General features: G+C 41.1%; 2 protein-coding genes and 1 non-coding gene across 6 annotated transcripts in view; 2 read left to right on the plus strand and 1 right to left on the minus strand.

The window, feature by feature from the left end:
• The window catches only part of Yif1 (Yip1d-interacting factor 1), a 17,741-nt gene extending 17,289 nt beyond the window's left edge, over nt 1–452 (plus strand). For both annotated transcript variants that reach the window (XM_080286127.1, XM_080286128.1), the window contains exon 8: nt 126–452. In XM_080286127.1, the coding sequence (XP_080142253.1) occupies nt 126–275 (150 nt within the window). In that variant the 3' untranslated portion in view covers nt 276–452. The remainder of the gene's footprint in view (nt 1–125) is intronic.
• ND-23 (NADH dehydrogenase (ubiquinone) 23 kDa subunit) overlaps nt 1–14,791 on the minus strand; it is a 16,437-nt gene extending 1,646 nt beyond the window's left edge. Inside the window, exons 1-6 of one of the 3 annotated variants that reach the window (XR_013900501.1) lie at nt 14,747–14,789; nt 13,586–13,744; nt 12,303–12,384; nt 7,676–7,766; nt 6,591–6,719; nt 651–868 (exon numbers count right to left, since the gene is read on the minus strand). Coding sequence is in view for 2 of the 3 variants with exons in the window: in XM_080286129.1 (XP_080142255.1) it covers nt 737–868; nt 6,591–6,719; nt 7,676–7,766; nt 12,303–12,384; nt 13,586–13,744; nt 14,747–14,783 (630 nt within the window). In the remaining variant the exon portion in view is untranslated. Of the gene's footprint in view, nt 1–591; nt 869–6,590; nt 6,720–7,675; nt 7,767–12,302; nt 12,385–13,585; nt 13,745–14,746 lie in introns of those variants that run through there. The other 2 variants (XM_080286130.1, XM_080286129.1) reach the window with 2 other exon arrangements.
• Nucleotides 10,716–10,834, plus strand: LOC145417642 (5S ribosomal RNA). Its single transcript, XR_013900521.1, has one exon. It is a non-coding gene; the product is annotated as a 5S ribosomal RNA (ribosomal RNA).
• Nucleotides 14,792–15,008: the final 217 nt, after the last annotated feature.

Raw genomic sequence — 15,008 nt, forward strand, 5'->3', positions numbered from 1 at the left:
TTATTCAATCTATGAAGAGCACCTCATTCTGAAAGGGTTAGAAATACTCCATTAACCCATGAATAATAGTAAGATCTTGTTTTAGTTAATTTAATTTTCTTTAAGCACCACCATTGTGTCAACAGTTCCGTACCCTGCGGTGGCAAGTACAGGGTGGCAACTCTGGGATGGAGGCATACAGCGCTGGCAACAAGCGACGCCTCTACCTGCTGCTGTTCATGTCGGGCCTACAGCCTCTCATGATGTGGTGGCTCACACGACACCTGGTGGCTTAAGACTGGCATGACACCTTTAGGACATTAGTTGTTTTCTCAGCAACATTTGTATTGCTTATGTCATATTGGGGGATGATGTATTGCTTATATTTTTGCTAGTTTAATAAAAACTGAACTCATATCAGGGTGAATTATGGATTGTTTACTTTCTGAGTGACACATAAATATACATTGTTTGAGCTTATGATTGCCCAGTTGGATATTACTGTACTTTGTAGATGCTATATGAACCACCACAGATCAGATTAATTAATAAAAAGATTTTCTCTACACATACTGGTACATTTTTTTTTTTAGTTGAACAAAAGAAAACAAATGAAACACTAAAGTTTATTTACATTAAATATTTATACAAACTGGAAATTATATATTCACCTTACTTTCAAGGACATACAACCAGTCCACTCTGCAGCTACACTGATGTCTCATAGTTACATGATGTATATTTTCCTCCAAGAACATTACCGGTAGAGGTGATCAGCCTGGAGGTTGGCTGCTATTTCTGGTTCCCACTTGTCTCCATTACTCAACAACTTTTCCTTATTGTAGAGCAGTTCCTCATGAGTCTCAGTTGAGAATTCAAAATTGGGGCCCTGAAAACATTTTGGAGTTGTTAATCTGACAATGTCCAGTAAACAGTAAACATTCCAGCAAGCACTACACCTTGTTATGAAAATGACAGGACAGCTACGTAAAAACTAAAGAGTGATGAGGTCTCGATAATATTAACTGTAGGTAACCAAAATAAATTCTTATAATGAAGAACAAGCATTCACGGCTTATCAAAGCAGCTTTCATCCCTTTACAAACCGATATCCAATGAAGAGTACAGTTATATTTACAAGTACCTTACTAAGCATGAGTAAGAATTCTGGACACTGAAAATAGGAAAACTTTAATTAGGCAGTATTTGCAATTATGTTGCAGATGGGAAAATGGGAATTAAAGAAAAATGGGGAGATGGGGGAATCAGGAGAAAAAAAAATAAATAAAAAAAGGCTGAGGTAGAAAGGAAATACTATAAAATTCTTCCTGATATGTGAGATGTGGGCCTGTAGATTTACCATCAGGATTTCAGGTTGATCTTAAAGACTCCGTATTACTACTGGATGTTCTACTGGGAGATTAGATGTTGCAGCCATGGAGTGTATTGTAGTTTATTTCTCATACAATCTTTCGGGACACAGGTAATGTTCCCTTTGTATGTGTTGCCCAGTGTCATGACTGAACTGTTTACAGATAGAAATGTCTCTTGATCAGATCTGGCAAGAAGCAGTTGGCCTCTGCCGATCATGAGATTCCACTATGTTTGACTCATGATGTCTTGGCAACAAACATCCGCTCGCTTACAGATACCAGTGCAGTCAGCCCACCTAAAACAAGCTTGCCCTTAACACGGATCATTTTTAATGCAGGAGTCATCCTTTTAGGTCCTCAATTACCACAATATTGTCAAATCCACAACAATGCAGACCACAGGGTTCAAATATGGCGTAATCTGTTACTGGAAGGCTGTATCTGACAGAGCACAGGCCACATAACTGTTCAGAGACACGGGTTTGGGTGATGATCTAGTTGATGGTGATGGTGTGGCGTAATGCTGTGATGTGTATATGGTGTTTTTTTGTTTTTTACAGTTCAGGTTAGGTAAGTACAGTGTTTGTAGTTGTGTTTATCAACTCCAAACAGCTGCTTCAGTTCAAAACCCATCCCACCCTTGTAACTTTATGCTGCATCACCCCCATCCACAAAGAAAAAGAAATGAACAACTGTCCAAAACTACACAGTTTATCTCAACATCATCCCCCCTCCACCCAACACTGCAATTCACAATCATCATCATCATCCATATCTCCTTTCCTACCGTAGGGTGGGGTAAGGTAGGATCCAGAGCCAGAAATACATACACACAGCCACCACAGCTATTCAAAACCACCAAATAAACAGTGTCCTTCAAGAAATACCACCAGACATACACCCTTCTACAACTTTCGAACCTAGAGAGAAATGAGTATGCCTGGCCTGATGTGACATGACCACCACCCTTCCCTGTTACCGTAACAACACAAACTACAACTTGCAAACAGTTCACGTTGCCCACTACAATGCAGCCCCCAAGCCACATCACACCACATACACCACACTATCACAACACAGACAGTCCTTCAACATAACTTCAACAGAAGACCTATGGGAGCAACCAGTCAGTTGCCAATTTCAAGCAGTTCACTGGGTTCACAATGAGATTATTTTTATTACAATTATTATTTTTTTTTATCAAAGCCATGTATTAAAAGCAAGTCTAAGGGAATCAAATCACCCAATAAGTTCCGAGTACCATCTTGGAATGTGGGTAGCTTGAAGGATAGAGGAAAAGGTGGTGAAGACCTTGAGCAAGAGGCAGGTAGATGTGTGCTAAAGACTGGCTTATAGGATTGGCAGCAAGGATGATCGTTGCGAAGGACTGTAAACGTAAGTTACTCTGGAAAGGAAGTGTGGGCAGACGTGGTGGTGTAAGAATTCCTGTCTAGAAGATATGAATGGAATGTCATGAATGTACTGAGAGTGAGAGAAAACATTATAGCACTGAGAATATTGTTTTGAAAGCTGGTTACAGTAATAACTGCAGATGCTCCATAAGTTGGCTTGGATGATGAAGAAAAGGACAGTCTGGGATGAGCTGATAAGTGTGGTTAGTTGTATGGGAAATAAGAGACTATTGCTGGGTAGGGATTTAAATGATTGTGTGGGTGCAGCATCCCCAGGATACGAAGGAACGTACAGGGGATGCACATATGGTACGATGAATGCGGAAAATGAAAGGATACGGGAATTCATGGAGGCAATGAAAATGATTGTGTGCAACATGCTTTTTGGGAAATGAGAGTAATTTGATTTGAGTCAGAGAGTACTAGTGGCCAGACTGACTATATCCTAGTCAGGAGGCTGATAGGATGTTAGTGCAGGATGTTAAAAAGTTATATGGAGTGACACACTGAGGTGACATGGTACTAAAGGAGCAGGTAGTGAAGAAAGGGACCTATGAACCCAGGAGAAAAATATGGAGGCTGAAAAAACAAGCAGTAGGGTATGCCTTCTACGGCAAGATAAACAGAATGGTAGCTGAACAAGGAGCTGTGGACAGAAGTAAATGAGTGGTACAAAGCTATCGAGAACAATCTTTGAGTTACTGATTCAGTGTGTAGATGGACAAGGGACCCACCAAGGCACGGTAACACGGTGGTGGGATAAGGGTGTAGAAGCTGCAGTTATGGAGAAGAGAAGACTTTCTCAGAAATAAGAAAGGGGATGGTAACAGAGTGGAATACTTGGCTGCTGGGTGTAGGACCAGAAAGGTGGTATACAGGGCAAAATCCGAGTCTCAGAAACTTGTACTGGATGGCCTTAACAGTGCCATAAGGAAGAATGCTGTATTTAAGGTGGAAAAAAAAGAAAACAGAGACACTATAGACAGCAGTGTGTGAAAAATGAGGAAAAGGTAGCGGTGGACAGTATGGATGTTTTGGAGACAGCATTATAAACCAGTTGCTGAATGAGGAGTTTGAGTGAAACAGGGAAGGTTTGGGGCTAGAGGATCCAGTGCCTGACCCTTGGCCTTTGACTGATGCTGCTACTGTGAGCAGGGCAATCACCAGGATGCAGTAAGGAGGGCAACTGGTGTATCTGGGTTGACTGCTGAAATGTTGAAGGCATCAGGAGATGGGAATGGGTTTAGTTACTGATTTAATAATTATTATTACCAAATAGTATATGAATGTGTTGTTCCAGATGACTGGCTGAAGAGTGATTGTGAATGTGTATATGATGAAGGGTGATGCCCTGGACAGAGGAAATTATAGAGGCATAAAACTTCTGGACCAGAAAATGAAGGTAATGGAGAGAGTAATGGAAGGTATGATGAGGAAAAAAAAGTGAATACTGATGAGATGCAGTTTGGGTTTATGCCAAGTAAAGGAACCACTGAGGCAATATGCAATGTCTGACTGCTTCACGAATAATATATAACGGTAGGAAAGAAGAAAAAGCCGTACTTTGTTTTTGTTTATTTGAAGAAGGCCTTTGACAGAGTTCCTAGGCAGGTGGTGAAGTGGGCAATAAGAAAGCTTGGGATCAGGGCATGGCTGGTTAGAGTGCTTATGGCAATGTACAATGGTACTTGCACCCAGGTGAGTGAATTGAGATTTGTTTGGTGATTGATGGCATGCACCAGGGATCAGTCTTGAGCGCCATATTGTTTATCATGGTGCCTGAAGCTCTCTCACATGACTTCAGAACTGGGCTCCCATGGGAGATGTATGCTGATGAGTGTTGATTGCAGAAAATGAGAGGGTGGCAGGGGAATGATTTAGGAAGAGGAGAGATACAACTGGGTACAAGGGTTTGAGAGTAAATACAGAAAAAAAAAAAAAAAATAATAATAATAATAATATCCAGGGCTCTGCTAAAGCGAGAGTGTGTGGCCACGTGTAGTTTGCCACAATGGTGTGGGAAGTAACTCCATCTTGTGCAATGTTTGTGATAAGTGGGTGCATAAGAGATGTAGTGGTATCAGAGGCAGGCTGCAAAATAATGTTGATTTTGTGTGTGCCATGTGTCGGGGAGAGCATGTACAGATTGAGAGGCATGAAAGGATTGTTCTTCCTGGAAAGTCTCTTAAGTATGTGGAGGAGTTTTGCTATGTGGGGGACATTTATATGCTAGAGGCTGAAGCTAGCTAGCTCAGTGGCTAGGGCAAGGAGTGACAGGAAGTTTAGGGAACTGCTGCCTCTCCCAGTAGGCTTGCCCACCATGCTATGGGGTACTTGTATGTATCTGAAGTGCAAAGCTATATGGTAGTGAGACTTGGGCAGTAGAGGAAGAGCATACTCGTAGGCTCAAACGTACAGAGATGAAACTGACTAGATGAATGCGTAGTGTGTCCTTGAATGACAGGTGGGGGGGGGGGGTCACATTTGTAAATGAAGAACTAAGTGGATGGATGAGATTTGAACGTATTAGTGCTGTATTGAGAAGAGGCAGACTGAGATGGTCTGGGCATGTGGAGAGGATGGAGGATGACAACAGGGTGCAGCAGGTGAGAGGTATGTATGATGAGGGTAGGGCTGCCAGATGAAGACCAAAAAAAGACGTGGGACAGGGTCATAGACTGTGAACTCAGGGATAAAGAATTGAACAGAGAATCTGCTAGAGATCGAACGGCATGGAGAGCTGCCATCAGGTGACCAAAGCTGATACATGAAAGCGTGCTGGAGAAGACAGTGAGGTGTGTTGTGTGCATGTTGTTTGATGTAGACAGAAGAAAATGTACACAAGAGCACGCTAGCCTCTTCCCCATAATACTTAAACACAGAAAGGAACGGAAAGATGCACAGAAGCTAGTCTCAAGGGCTGGTGAAACAGAAGCTCCAGCTCTCCTTATCACCAGCTTTACAATCCACCTTGGGAGTTCTATCTTGTTCTATTGGTACTTCAAGTCAACTCCCTACAACAACAACACTGCCAGACCGTTTTATTCCGTTATGGGGAGGCTTTTTGAAACGGAGAGGTTAAGCTACAGCCTTCAGTTACCCTACTATCACTAAAGCTGTCTTACATGGAATAAAATCACCTAAAAACACCTGGTAGTTGAAAGAATATTAAAAAAGAAAATGTGACCAAACTGACGGGGTTATACACAGTCTGAGGTGGTTAAAGCAGGATTGGGAAGTGTTCTGGGTGAGTCTGTGGGGAGTCCTGACCATAAGTTGCTTTCCCCACAGGTTCCATCTCCAATAATGCTGACTCCCACAGTGCTCTTCCCAGTGCTGGCATCTTAACCACACTGCTGGCAAGCTGACTACAACTGGGTACCAAAGAGATTGTTGTTGCAATGTACCAGTAGCACATGATACTCTTAATACAGTACAAGTGGAACTGAGAGTGTAACTGACAATTATGGGTCACACACGAACATTCAGTTTTTATTCACTGCAACCATGTACCCATATACGGTATTCCTATCTATCTATCTATCTATTGCCAGACGCCTCAATCCTGTTCGGGGTGGCCACAAACAAATCGCCTCCACGTCGCCCTGTCCCCTGCCATTTCACTGCCCTGCTCCCAACTCACACCCCCCTCCCTCATATACCTCTCCACCCCATCCCTCCATCTCATCCTTGGCCTCCCCCTCCCTCTTCCCCCCACCACCTCACTCACATACACTCTCTTCGTCAGTCTTTCACCCTCCATCCTCTCCACATGGCCAAACCACCTCAGTGTATTCCCAAATACTGTATAACATCGGTGTCTTACCTCAACTATTGCATCAACAGGACACGCCTCCTGACAGAAGCCACAATAAATGCACTTGGTCATGTCAATGTCATATCTTGTTGTCCTCCTAGCACCATCCTCACGTTCCTCAGCTTCAATGGTGATTGCCTGAAAATATAAATGTCTTAATTTATGCTTGACTATGAAAACAGTGTACAGTACATTATTAGCACATGAAAGAAAGCTTTGTACATGTAAAACCATGCTTTGGCTAAAATGACAGACTTATAACAGTAACAGTTGATGCTGTTGAGTAACCCTGGTATGTCTGACTGAGCAGACCCATCAATGCTGGCAACAACTGCTTTGTAGGGTCACCCCATTAGGTGAACTGATGTTCCCTTGGGTTTGGTTCTCAGATGGACACTGCCTTTGCATCTCTCAATCCAGTTAACATGGGCACCATAGTAGGTTCCATATCACCTTCTGGTCAAATGGTTACCAACCAGCTGTGTAAAAGGTTTCCTGGGTTACAGGAAATTATATGACTTGTCACTCACAGTACAGCGAACTGAAGTGGAAAGATGAGTAATAAAAAGTGAAAAGAAGGATGGAAGAAATAGGAAGACTAAAGGGCAAACACAGAAAACAAATGATAAAGGCAAAGGAAAAAGTAGGCAGTACTACATTAAATGAGTGGATGATGATGGCCATTACCTACCACCATAGCAACACTTTACTGTGGAAATGAGCAATTAATGCCTAACCATCAGCTGGTAACCACTGACACTGGTTTTACTCAATACTGTTGCATACAAAATTTTACGATGATGTGTCAGTACGCTTGCGCTCTTAGTTTTGAAATCTGCAAAAATTTCAATGACACAGAGTAAAGTATATGTTGGGTCATGTACACTCAGCTGCCACGTGACAATGCCTACGTAGCCATTTGCATTTATTCAATTTTACAGCAGTGGTCTGTGGTCACTGGCATAATCATTACTATTCAATCTTTCATGTCACATTTAAATATCTCCTGGTAAGGCCTACGGAGCTTCCTACTCCTGTATGCATTTCTGTGCAGCTGACATGTACATATTCAAAACTGCTGAACTCTAACTTACTTGAGCTGGGCAGATGGCTTCACACAATTTGCAGGCAATGCAGCGCTCCTCACCACTGGGATAGCGGCGTAGGGCATGCTCTCCACGGAACCTGACCAACGGTGAACAAATTACAGTGTACTACATTCAGTACAACAAACTCAGTATAGCATAAGGCAGCTACAGTGTTAATAACTACTAATGGGGAAGCACTAATATTGTTAGGAAAATCAGTAATTTAAATGGGGATGATAATATCCATAGATAAAACTTCAGTAAGCTCACTGGTGCCAGCAAATGAAAGTGCTGATGCTACATGATGAGGGTTATGGAAAATACACAAAGCAAGGATGACTTATGAAGCACTGTGAAAAGTTATAAGCTCCAGTAATTACCCAAACTGTAAAAGGTGTTAATAAAAAAAAAAAAAAAAATGCAAAGAAAAAGGAACTCAAGACTCAAAGCCTACAAAAGCTGTCTCTTCCAAATCAAAGTCAACATCAGTTCTAGGAGCCTGGACACAATACACTATGTACCGGGAGGGAAGTATGGACTGAGAGACACTTGCACAGCTAACCAGCTCTTCATCATAGAGCTAATTTACATCACATTTGTACATCATTAATACTGTTTTAGTCACCAGTGCTGGTGAATAATGAATCTCAAACACACACCATCATCATCATCTTCCTGGCCAATGAGGGCTGATATGCATCTGTCATACATCTGATGCAAAAAAAAAAAAAAAGTGTATGGAGAATGAACACCTGATGTCAGCTTTACGTGAACATTTGTGAAGAAATTACCATAAAAGGGAAAATAAATCTATCTATCTATCTATTGCCAGACGCCATAATCCCGTAAGGGGTGGCCATTGGACTCTGAGTTATTTGTTTTACGGGGAGAGGCACTAACCCTCCACCAACCCACTTGTTGACACGTAGGGAGCACGAAAATAAATACTGAGGCTAAATCAAAAGTTCAAGGCACTGTAGTATGCCATCTTGCCCAAGCCCAGGACGTTCAAAACTTACTAATCAGCACAATCACTCTTACACTCTTCTGGAAAGACAATGGAGTTCCCGAAGCTGCATATGACAGTGACCATATCCTTTTTACTCTAACCTGGCAGCAATCATCATCCACTCACTTGATGTAGTCCTGCCTACTTCTTCCTTCACCTTTATCATTTTTTTTTTTTTCTGTGTTGCCCTCCTCTCTTCTTATTTGTCCCATCTTTCCTGTCACTTTTAATAGTCTTCTTCTCTTTTCAGGTAGCTAGCTGTACATTCAGTGACAAGCCTAATGGTTTCCTGAAACCATGAAACCATTTACAATGCTGGGCAGTAACCATATAACCAACCCATACATGTTCCCTACGTGTCAAGTGTGTTGGTGGAAGGATAGCGCCCCAACCCATAAAACAGCAAACTCAGAGTCAAACTGCCACCCTTTACGGGATTATGGCGTCCGGCTATAGATACACAGATAGAACATGATATAAAGTGTAGAATATAGTGCTAGTCATGAGGCAGTGTTATGAAAAAGCTGAAGAGCCACAGCATTGTCTCATTTTGTAACACAGCTACACAAAATAAGCTGCAAACGACAAAAACCTGGGCCAAGTTAAGGAGAAACGACTATAGTTACTATAACACTCAAGATGCTTTGGGAAATCATTAACCTGTAGTTTGCAGCAAACTGAAGAAGCAAAAGAACAGACAAATGATAGTAATTCATTCATCCATCATCTATTCCAATGTCACCCCATGAGAAGTGTAGAAGCCCAGGGCTAAGCAAGCTGGTCCTGACATTTAAGATGAGAATGACCACCCTCACTTATCCCTGAGTAGCAATACATGAGCGTTAAACCCCAACCGCATCTTGGGTATAAATGTGCATCAGCTCAATCCGATTGGAGAGCCTCAATTGCCCACTAACTCACCAGGCGCCACAGTTTGGTTATATGGCTACCACCCAGCGAAGTAAATGGTTTCCTGGTCAACAAGAAGCCACTTGGCTTGACACTCATTTTAGAGTCACCTGTAGACAGAAGGAAGAGGAATGAAAGAAGGAAAGAGAAACAGAAGAGGAAGGAAGGGAGGAAAGAAAGAAGTAAGAGAGAAAAGGGCAGGTACCCGAAAGCACCACTACATCTAGCGAGGGGATGGTGAGTGCCCCCACCAACCACTAACAAATGATAGCTAGTAATGAAAACAAATATGTCGTGACACAAAGGACAAGTGCTATACAGTAAACCCTTATTATACGATGCCTCTTTGTACGATATTTCACTTATACAATGTCAAAATTTTAGTACCCTACGCCCACTATACAATGGGAACGATTTGCAACAACGATGGATCATCCGCGGCTCAGTGAACAGCGAATGTGCAAACGCAACAAAAACGTCCTCACACTGTCGGCATTAGACCACACACGCTTGTCCACCGGTCCAGCCTCATTAGCTAGCCCTGCCCAGCCAGGCAGTTCTGACATTGATGAGTGAGGGCTGTGAGTCCCTGTGACTGTGAGGCCGAGTCGGGACAATTCGCCGTCAGGACGATTCCCCATCATTTATTTACGTATCAGTTTATTTAGCAAGTACACTAGTTTTTTAATTATGTAAGTTATAAAAGTGATGGTGGTTTATTGTTTATATAATAAATGTAAAATATGGCATCAAATCATGGGCATTAAATGAAAAATAATAATATATTGAAACGTGAATCAGCTGATTTATGATGGATCCTTCATCTTAGCATAAGGCTACATACGAGACATTGGCATTTATATAAAATACGAGACATTGGCATTTATATAAATGCCTAATTACCTTAAGTGAACGATTGACATACTTTGGATTTATACAAATAATCTTCATGTTACGTCTATATAAATGTTTCAGGATATTTTGCCATCAAGTCAATTCGCCATCACAACAATAACAAGACAATTCGCCATCGGGACTTTTCGTCGTCAGGATGATTCCCCGTCGTTTATTTTCATATCAGTTTATTTAGGAAGTACACTAGTTTTTTAGTACTGTACTTGTACCTCTGCCAACGGCCATGCCACGTTGAGTACACCGCTTCCCATCAGATCAGCGAAGTTAAGCAACGTTGGGTCTGGTTAGTACTTGGATGGGTGACCGCCTGGGAACACCAGATGCTGTTGGCATCCCTACGTCAAGTGGGGTTGGTGGAGGATTAGTGCCCCTCCCTGTAAAACAATTAACTCTAAGCCACTGGCCACCCCATTTGGGATACATGGCGTCTGGCAATGGATGGATGGATGGACTTGTACCTCTTCAAAGTCGTTTTAAAATATACCCAGGATGTTGTAGTACCAATGGAAATTAATGAAAACAGCTGTGGGTGATGCTAGAACATAATTCAAAGTCAACTACAGCAAGGTAGAAACAAGTTAAATATTGTCTACAAGTGCAACTTACAAATGATATCCAAAGCCAATGCTATTGAATGAAAATAGACTTTGATAGATCCCCCTGATAATTAGTTATTAAAGTATCAGTTAATCAGTAATAAGTATATTTACAGAATGACGGGGAATTGTCCTGACGGGGAACGTCCATATTATGATGACGAATTGTCGACTTCATGGCGAATTGTCTAGGAAACTCATAAACAACCGTTGCTTGCTTCAGTAAAGGTAAGATCTACTGTATACTGTAGTTTTCATGCTTTTTTCTCTTTATTCACTATTAATGTGTTACTTTAAATGTTTAAACTTAAGGATATTTCATGTATGCGAGTGCTAAGGTGTGTGTATGTGAGAGTTTAGGCACGTCTAGGAACGTATCCCCATTGACTCCATGTTATAATGGGATTGCTATACGATGGATTGCTTTACGATGGGGTTTTCAGGAACGGAACCCCATCGTATAATGAGGGTTTACTGTTCTCCTTTTTTAACTCTGCTGCCAACTGAACTGCCAGATCTCACATGCGACACAGGTGGACTGCTTAGCAAGTCCAAGGAAGGCATGACTTCTGAACACTGTACAGTATTTGAATAATGATGCATTGTCAATTTCACTTAGCAGCGTTGATAGCTTCGCTCAGCATGATTTTTTTTTCTTTCACAATCGGCATCCTACCCACCCTACTGTAACACTGGAAATTGGTACAGGAATGAAAATAATATAATGACTGACTCCACTTTATCACATTCCCCATAACAGTGGTATATCAACAACTTTTCTCACCCAGTTTTTGACCACCCCTGCACTACAAGACGTCTACACAAAGATAAATAAATCAGTTGTTAATAGCTAAAACAGAACAAAAATGCTACTGCATTAATGGTAAATGGCAATACAGTAGTTTCTAACCATTTCTAAATACAAAATACAAAACTTCACACTAGAAAAATCATAAACGGAGATATGGTAGTTCTAAAAACCACTATGAAATCCCTCCCAAGCTAAATAATACTGCTTGGTGATGCCCTAAGTGAAAGGTTAAAGAATCACCTTTCATTTTCCCTGCTTTGTAAAGGTTAACTTCCTCACATTACAATATATCAACTGCTCTTCAGGAGACCCCAAAACTATGGTCACTGTGCCAGGATCACTCTGCATTATTGTGAGGGGGAAATAAATTAGAAAACCACAACTTTCACCCACCTGGGGCTCAAGGGTCCCTTCTCAAAAGGATAATTAATGGTGGCCGGCTCCTTGAAGATGTGCCCAAGTGTCACTGCCGCACCTGGGGAAAATAAAGTTACCATACTAATAAGTCCATCCATCATCCAATCCTACAATGCCCCACGAGAAGCGTAATATGACTTACTGTAAAACACGGGTTCTCAAACGGGTTCACGAACCCCCATGGGTATACAGAAAGGATTCCAGGAGGTATTTTGATGGCTGGTAAAAAATCAGCATTTTAGAATACTGTACAGTATATTAATTTTACTAACACAGTTCATGAGATGATATTGAGAACTGATTTTTTTTTTTTTTTAATACAGTAACCTGATCCTTTCAAAATTCTCTGGGAAAACTCATGATTTTGGAAACCAGGAAATTGGATTTTGGGGACTGATCTTCAATAAAGTAAACTCTCAATTATCCGTCGTCACAATATCCAGCACTGGTGGCTAAACGTGATTAAATCAACATCCGGCGAAATTATGCACTATTCGGCACCGAAACAGCATGTAACCGACGGTTCTACACGATACCTGTACACGGCATTGAAGTGTATCAACTAGCTTGTATATGGTAGCCAACCTGTGGTGTATTACTGTACTGTATCATTACTTTCTTGTATTTTATGCATAATTTACATCTTTTAATCATGGGGAAGTTTTTAGGATAAAGATTCGAGATGGATAGTAAAGCAATATCAGGCTCAATGGCGAATATTGCGCCGATGGGGGGGGTACTATGCAATATCTGGCATTTTGCTTTAACCGGCGTACGGCTTGGCTGAATTACACCTGCTAACTGAGAATTTACTGTATCTCCAAAGTGCTGCAAGTACCATATCATACCCTACTCAGAGGAAAAAGGTGTGACACAGTGGCATACATCCCTGACTTAAAATGAAGACTGAAATGTAGTGCAAAGTCTACTAATGTACCACAATGTTGGGCTTAAAATATAATAACCACAACTAAAGCAAACACCCATTCATCTACTAACCTCTTCAGTACCTGCAAATCTTTTTATATATAACAATTCTTGCTATGGTACCTACAGATGGTTACCGGTATATTCAGCTTAGGATCAAGGAATAAATCTAGCCTTTCTTAACTCCTTCACTAAAAGAATGTTCTCTGGACAAATAAAGTTATAGTGGCAAGAATGGTGAAAAAAAAAGAAAGAAAGAAAGAAAGAATGATGTCCTTTGGCTGTAATGTTAAGTAATGTACACATAAAGTATAAGAAGGGACATGATTAACCTCTAAACAGCTCCGTCCAGAACACAGAGGCAGCGGCACGGTCAGTGATGTCCCGCCACTCCATGCTGGGGTCGTCTGGGGTGACATACTTGTAGCAGGAGCGAGTCTGCGCCACAGATGCACTGCGCACACACGACGTCAATAAGGGGACACCTGAAACTGGGATACATGATGTCAACACAGGGTCATCGGACTCTGCCAAATAAGTTACTTGTGCACATTATTTATCGATTCACAGTTCTGTGCACTTACCATATGATATTCAAGGTTTATTTCAACCCTTCATTACAATGGGTCTCTCAAAATTAAGAAGAAAAAATATATATGGCCGCAAAATAAAAAAAAAATCTTCTGAAACGTCCTCTACACTTGAATAACATCTGACAGTACGGTAACATAGAACGGATTTCATCATTCTGAAAGGATTACATCAAAATAAGAGGCAAATGTACCAAAATTATCTACCTTAACCTACCCTACCCCAGTGTAACCTACCCTTACTCAATCTAACCCAACCCTATCTAACCTAGCCTAACAAACGGTCATTTAACCAAACACCCCAATCTGGAAAACCAAATTAATCCCAGTTTAGTTCCACAGCTTTTAGTAACAATCCGTTCTTACACCCACAGAACAACACACATCGGGGAAACAAAACGTGAAAAAAAGCAAGGAAACAAAGTAAAAAAAAAAGCAACCATCTGCCACCATAATAGTAAGATAAACTGTAACAATATGAAGTGAATTGGTAAGGTCTTTCTGATCCTTAAACTAAACCATATATTTAACCAGGGAAGTATTACGATAAAAAGGTGTATTTGCGACGAATGTGTTAAGACTAGAAAAGGAACTGCTAAACTTGCATAACCGAAATGAACATATTAATTTCTCCCTCTCTATTTGTTGGGTTTCATTCCAGTAATACGAAAATTACTATCCTCTACTGACATTAACCGTTTTTCCATCCATATTTCTGATCTTTTAAGGCGAAATCAATTAAGCCAACACGGTACTCGTAACTACAGGCTTACCGACATGGCTTCTGTGACTAAACGAGTAATTATTTCATCGCCTTACATTGTCCACTCATTACATTCTAATTAATATCGTTAGAATCAGCCTAAAGTCAATTTCCTATACGCTAAACATCAAAATAGTCACCTTTACGTGCCAGGGAGTACAGCCGGATGGACGCCATGTTGAGTGTTTACATCGGCTGATCAACAGTGTGGCACAACCTTAACTTTAAAATACCGCTAAACCCGTCGTCAGAAACCGCTTAAGCAATGCCACGTACAAAAGTCTCAAAAAAGGAAAAAGAGGAAAATTACAAAATATCTAGGTATCTTAAATTCTGTGAAAAATCTCTAGAGTATACTCAGTTTTCGCATATAACATGAAAGTTCACGCTGAATGGAAGTGA

This window comes from Coenobita brevimanus, chromosome 110 (genome assembly GCF_032717465.1).
Source record: "Coenobita brevimanus isolate Jiangsu-jjx chromosome 110, ASM3271746v2, whole genome shotgun sequence".
NCBI classification, from domain to species: Eukaryota; Metazoa; Arthropoda; class Malacostraca; order Decapoda; family Coenobitidae; genus Coenobita; species Coenobita brevimanus.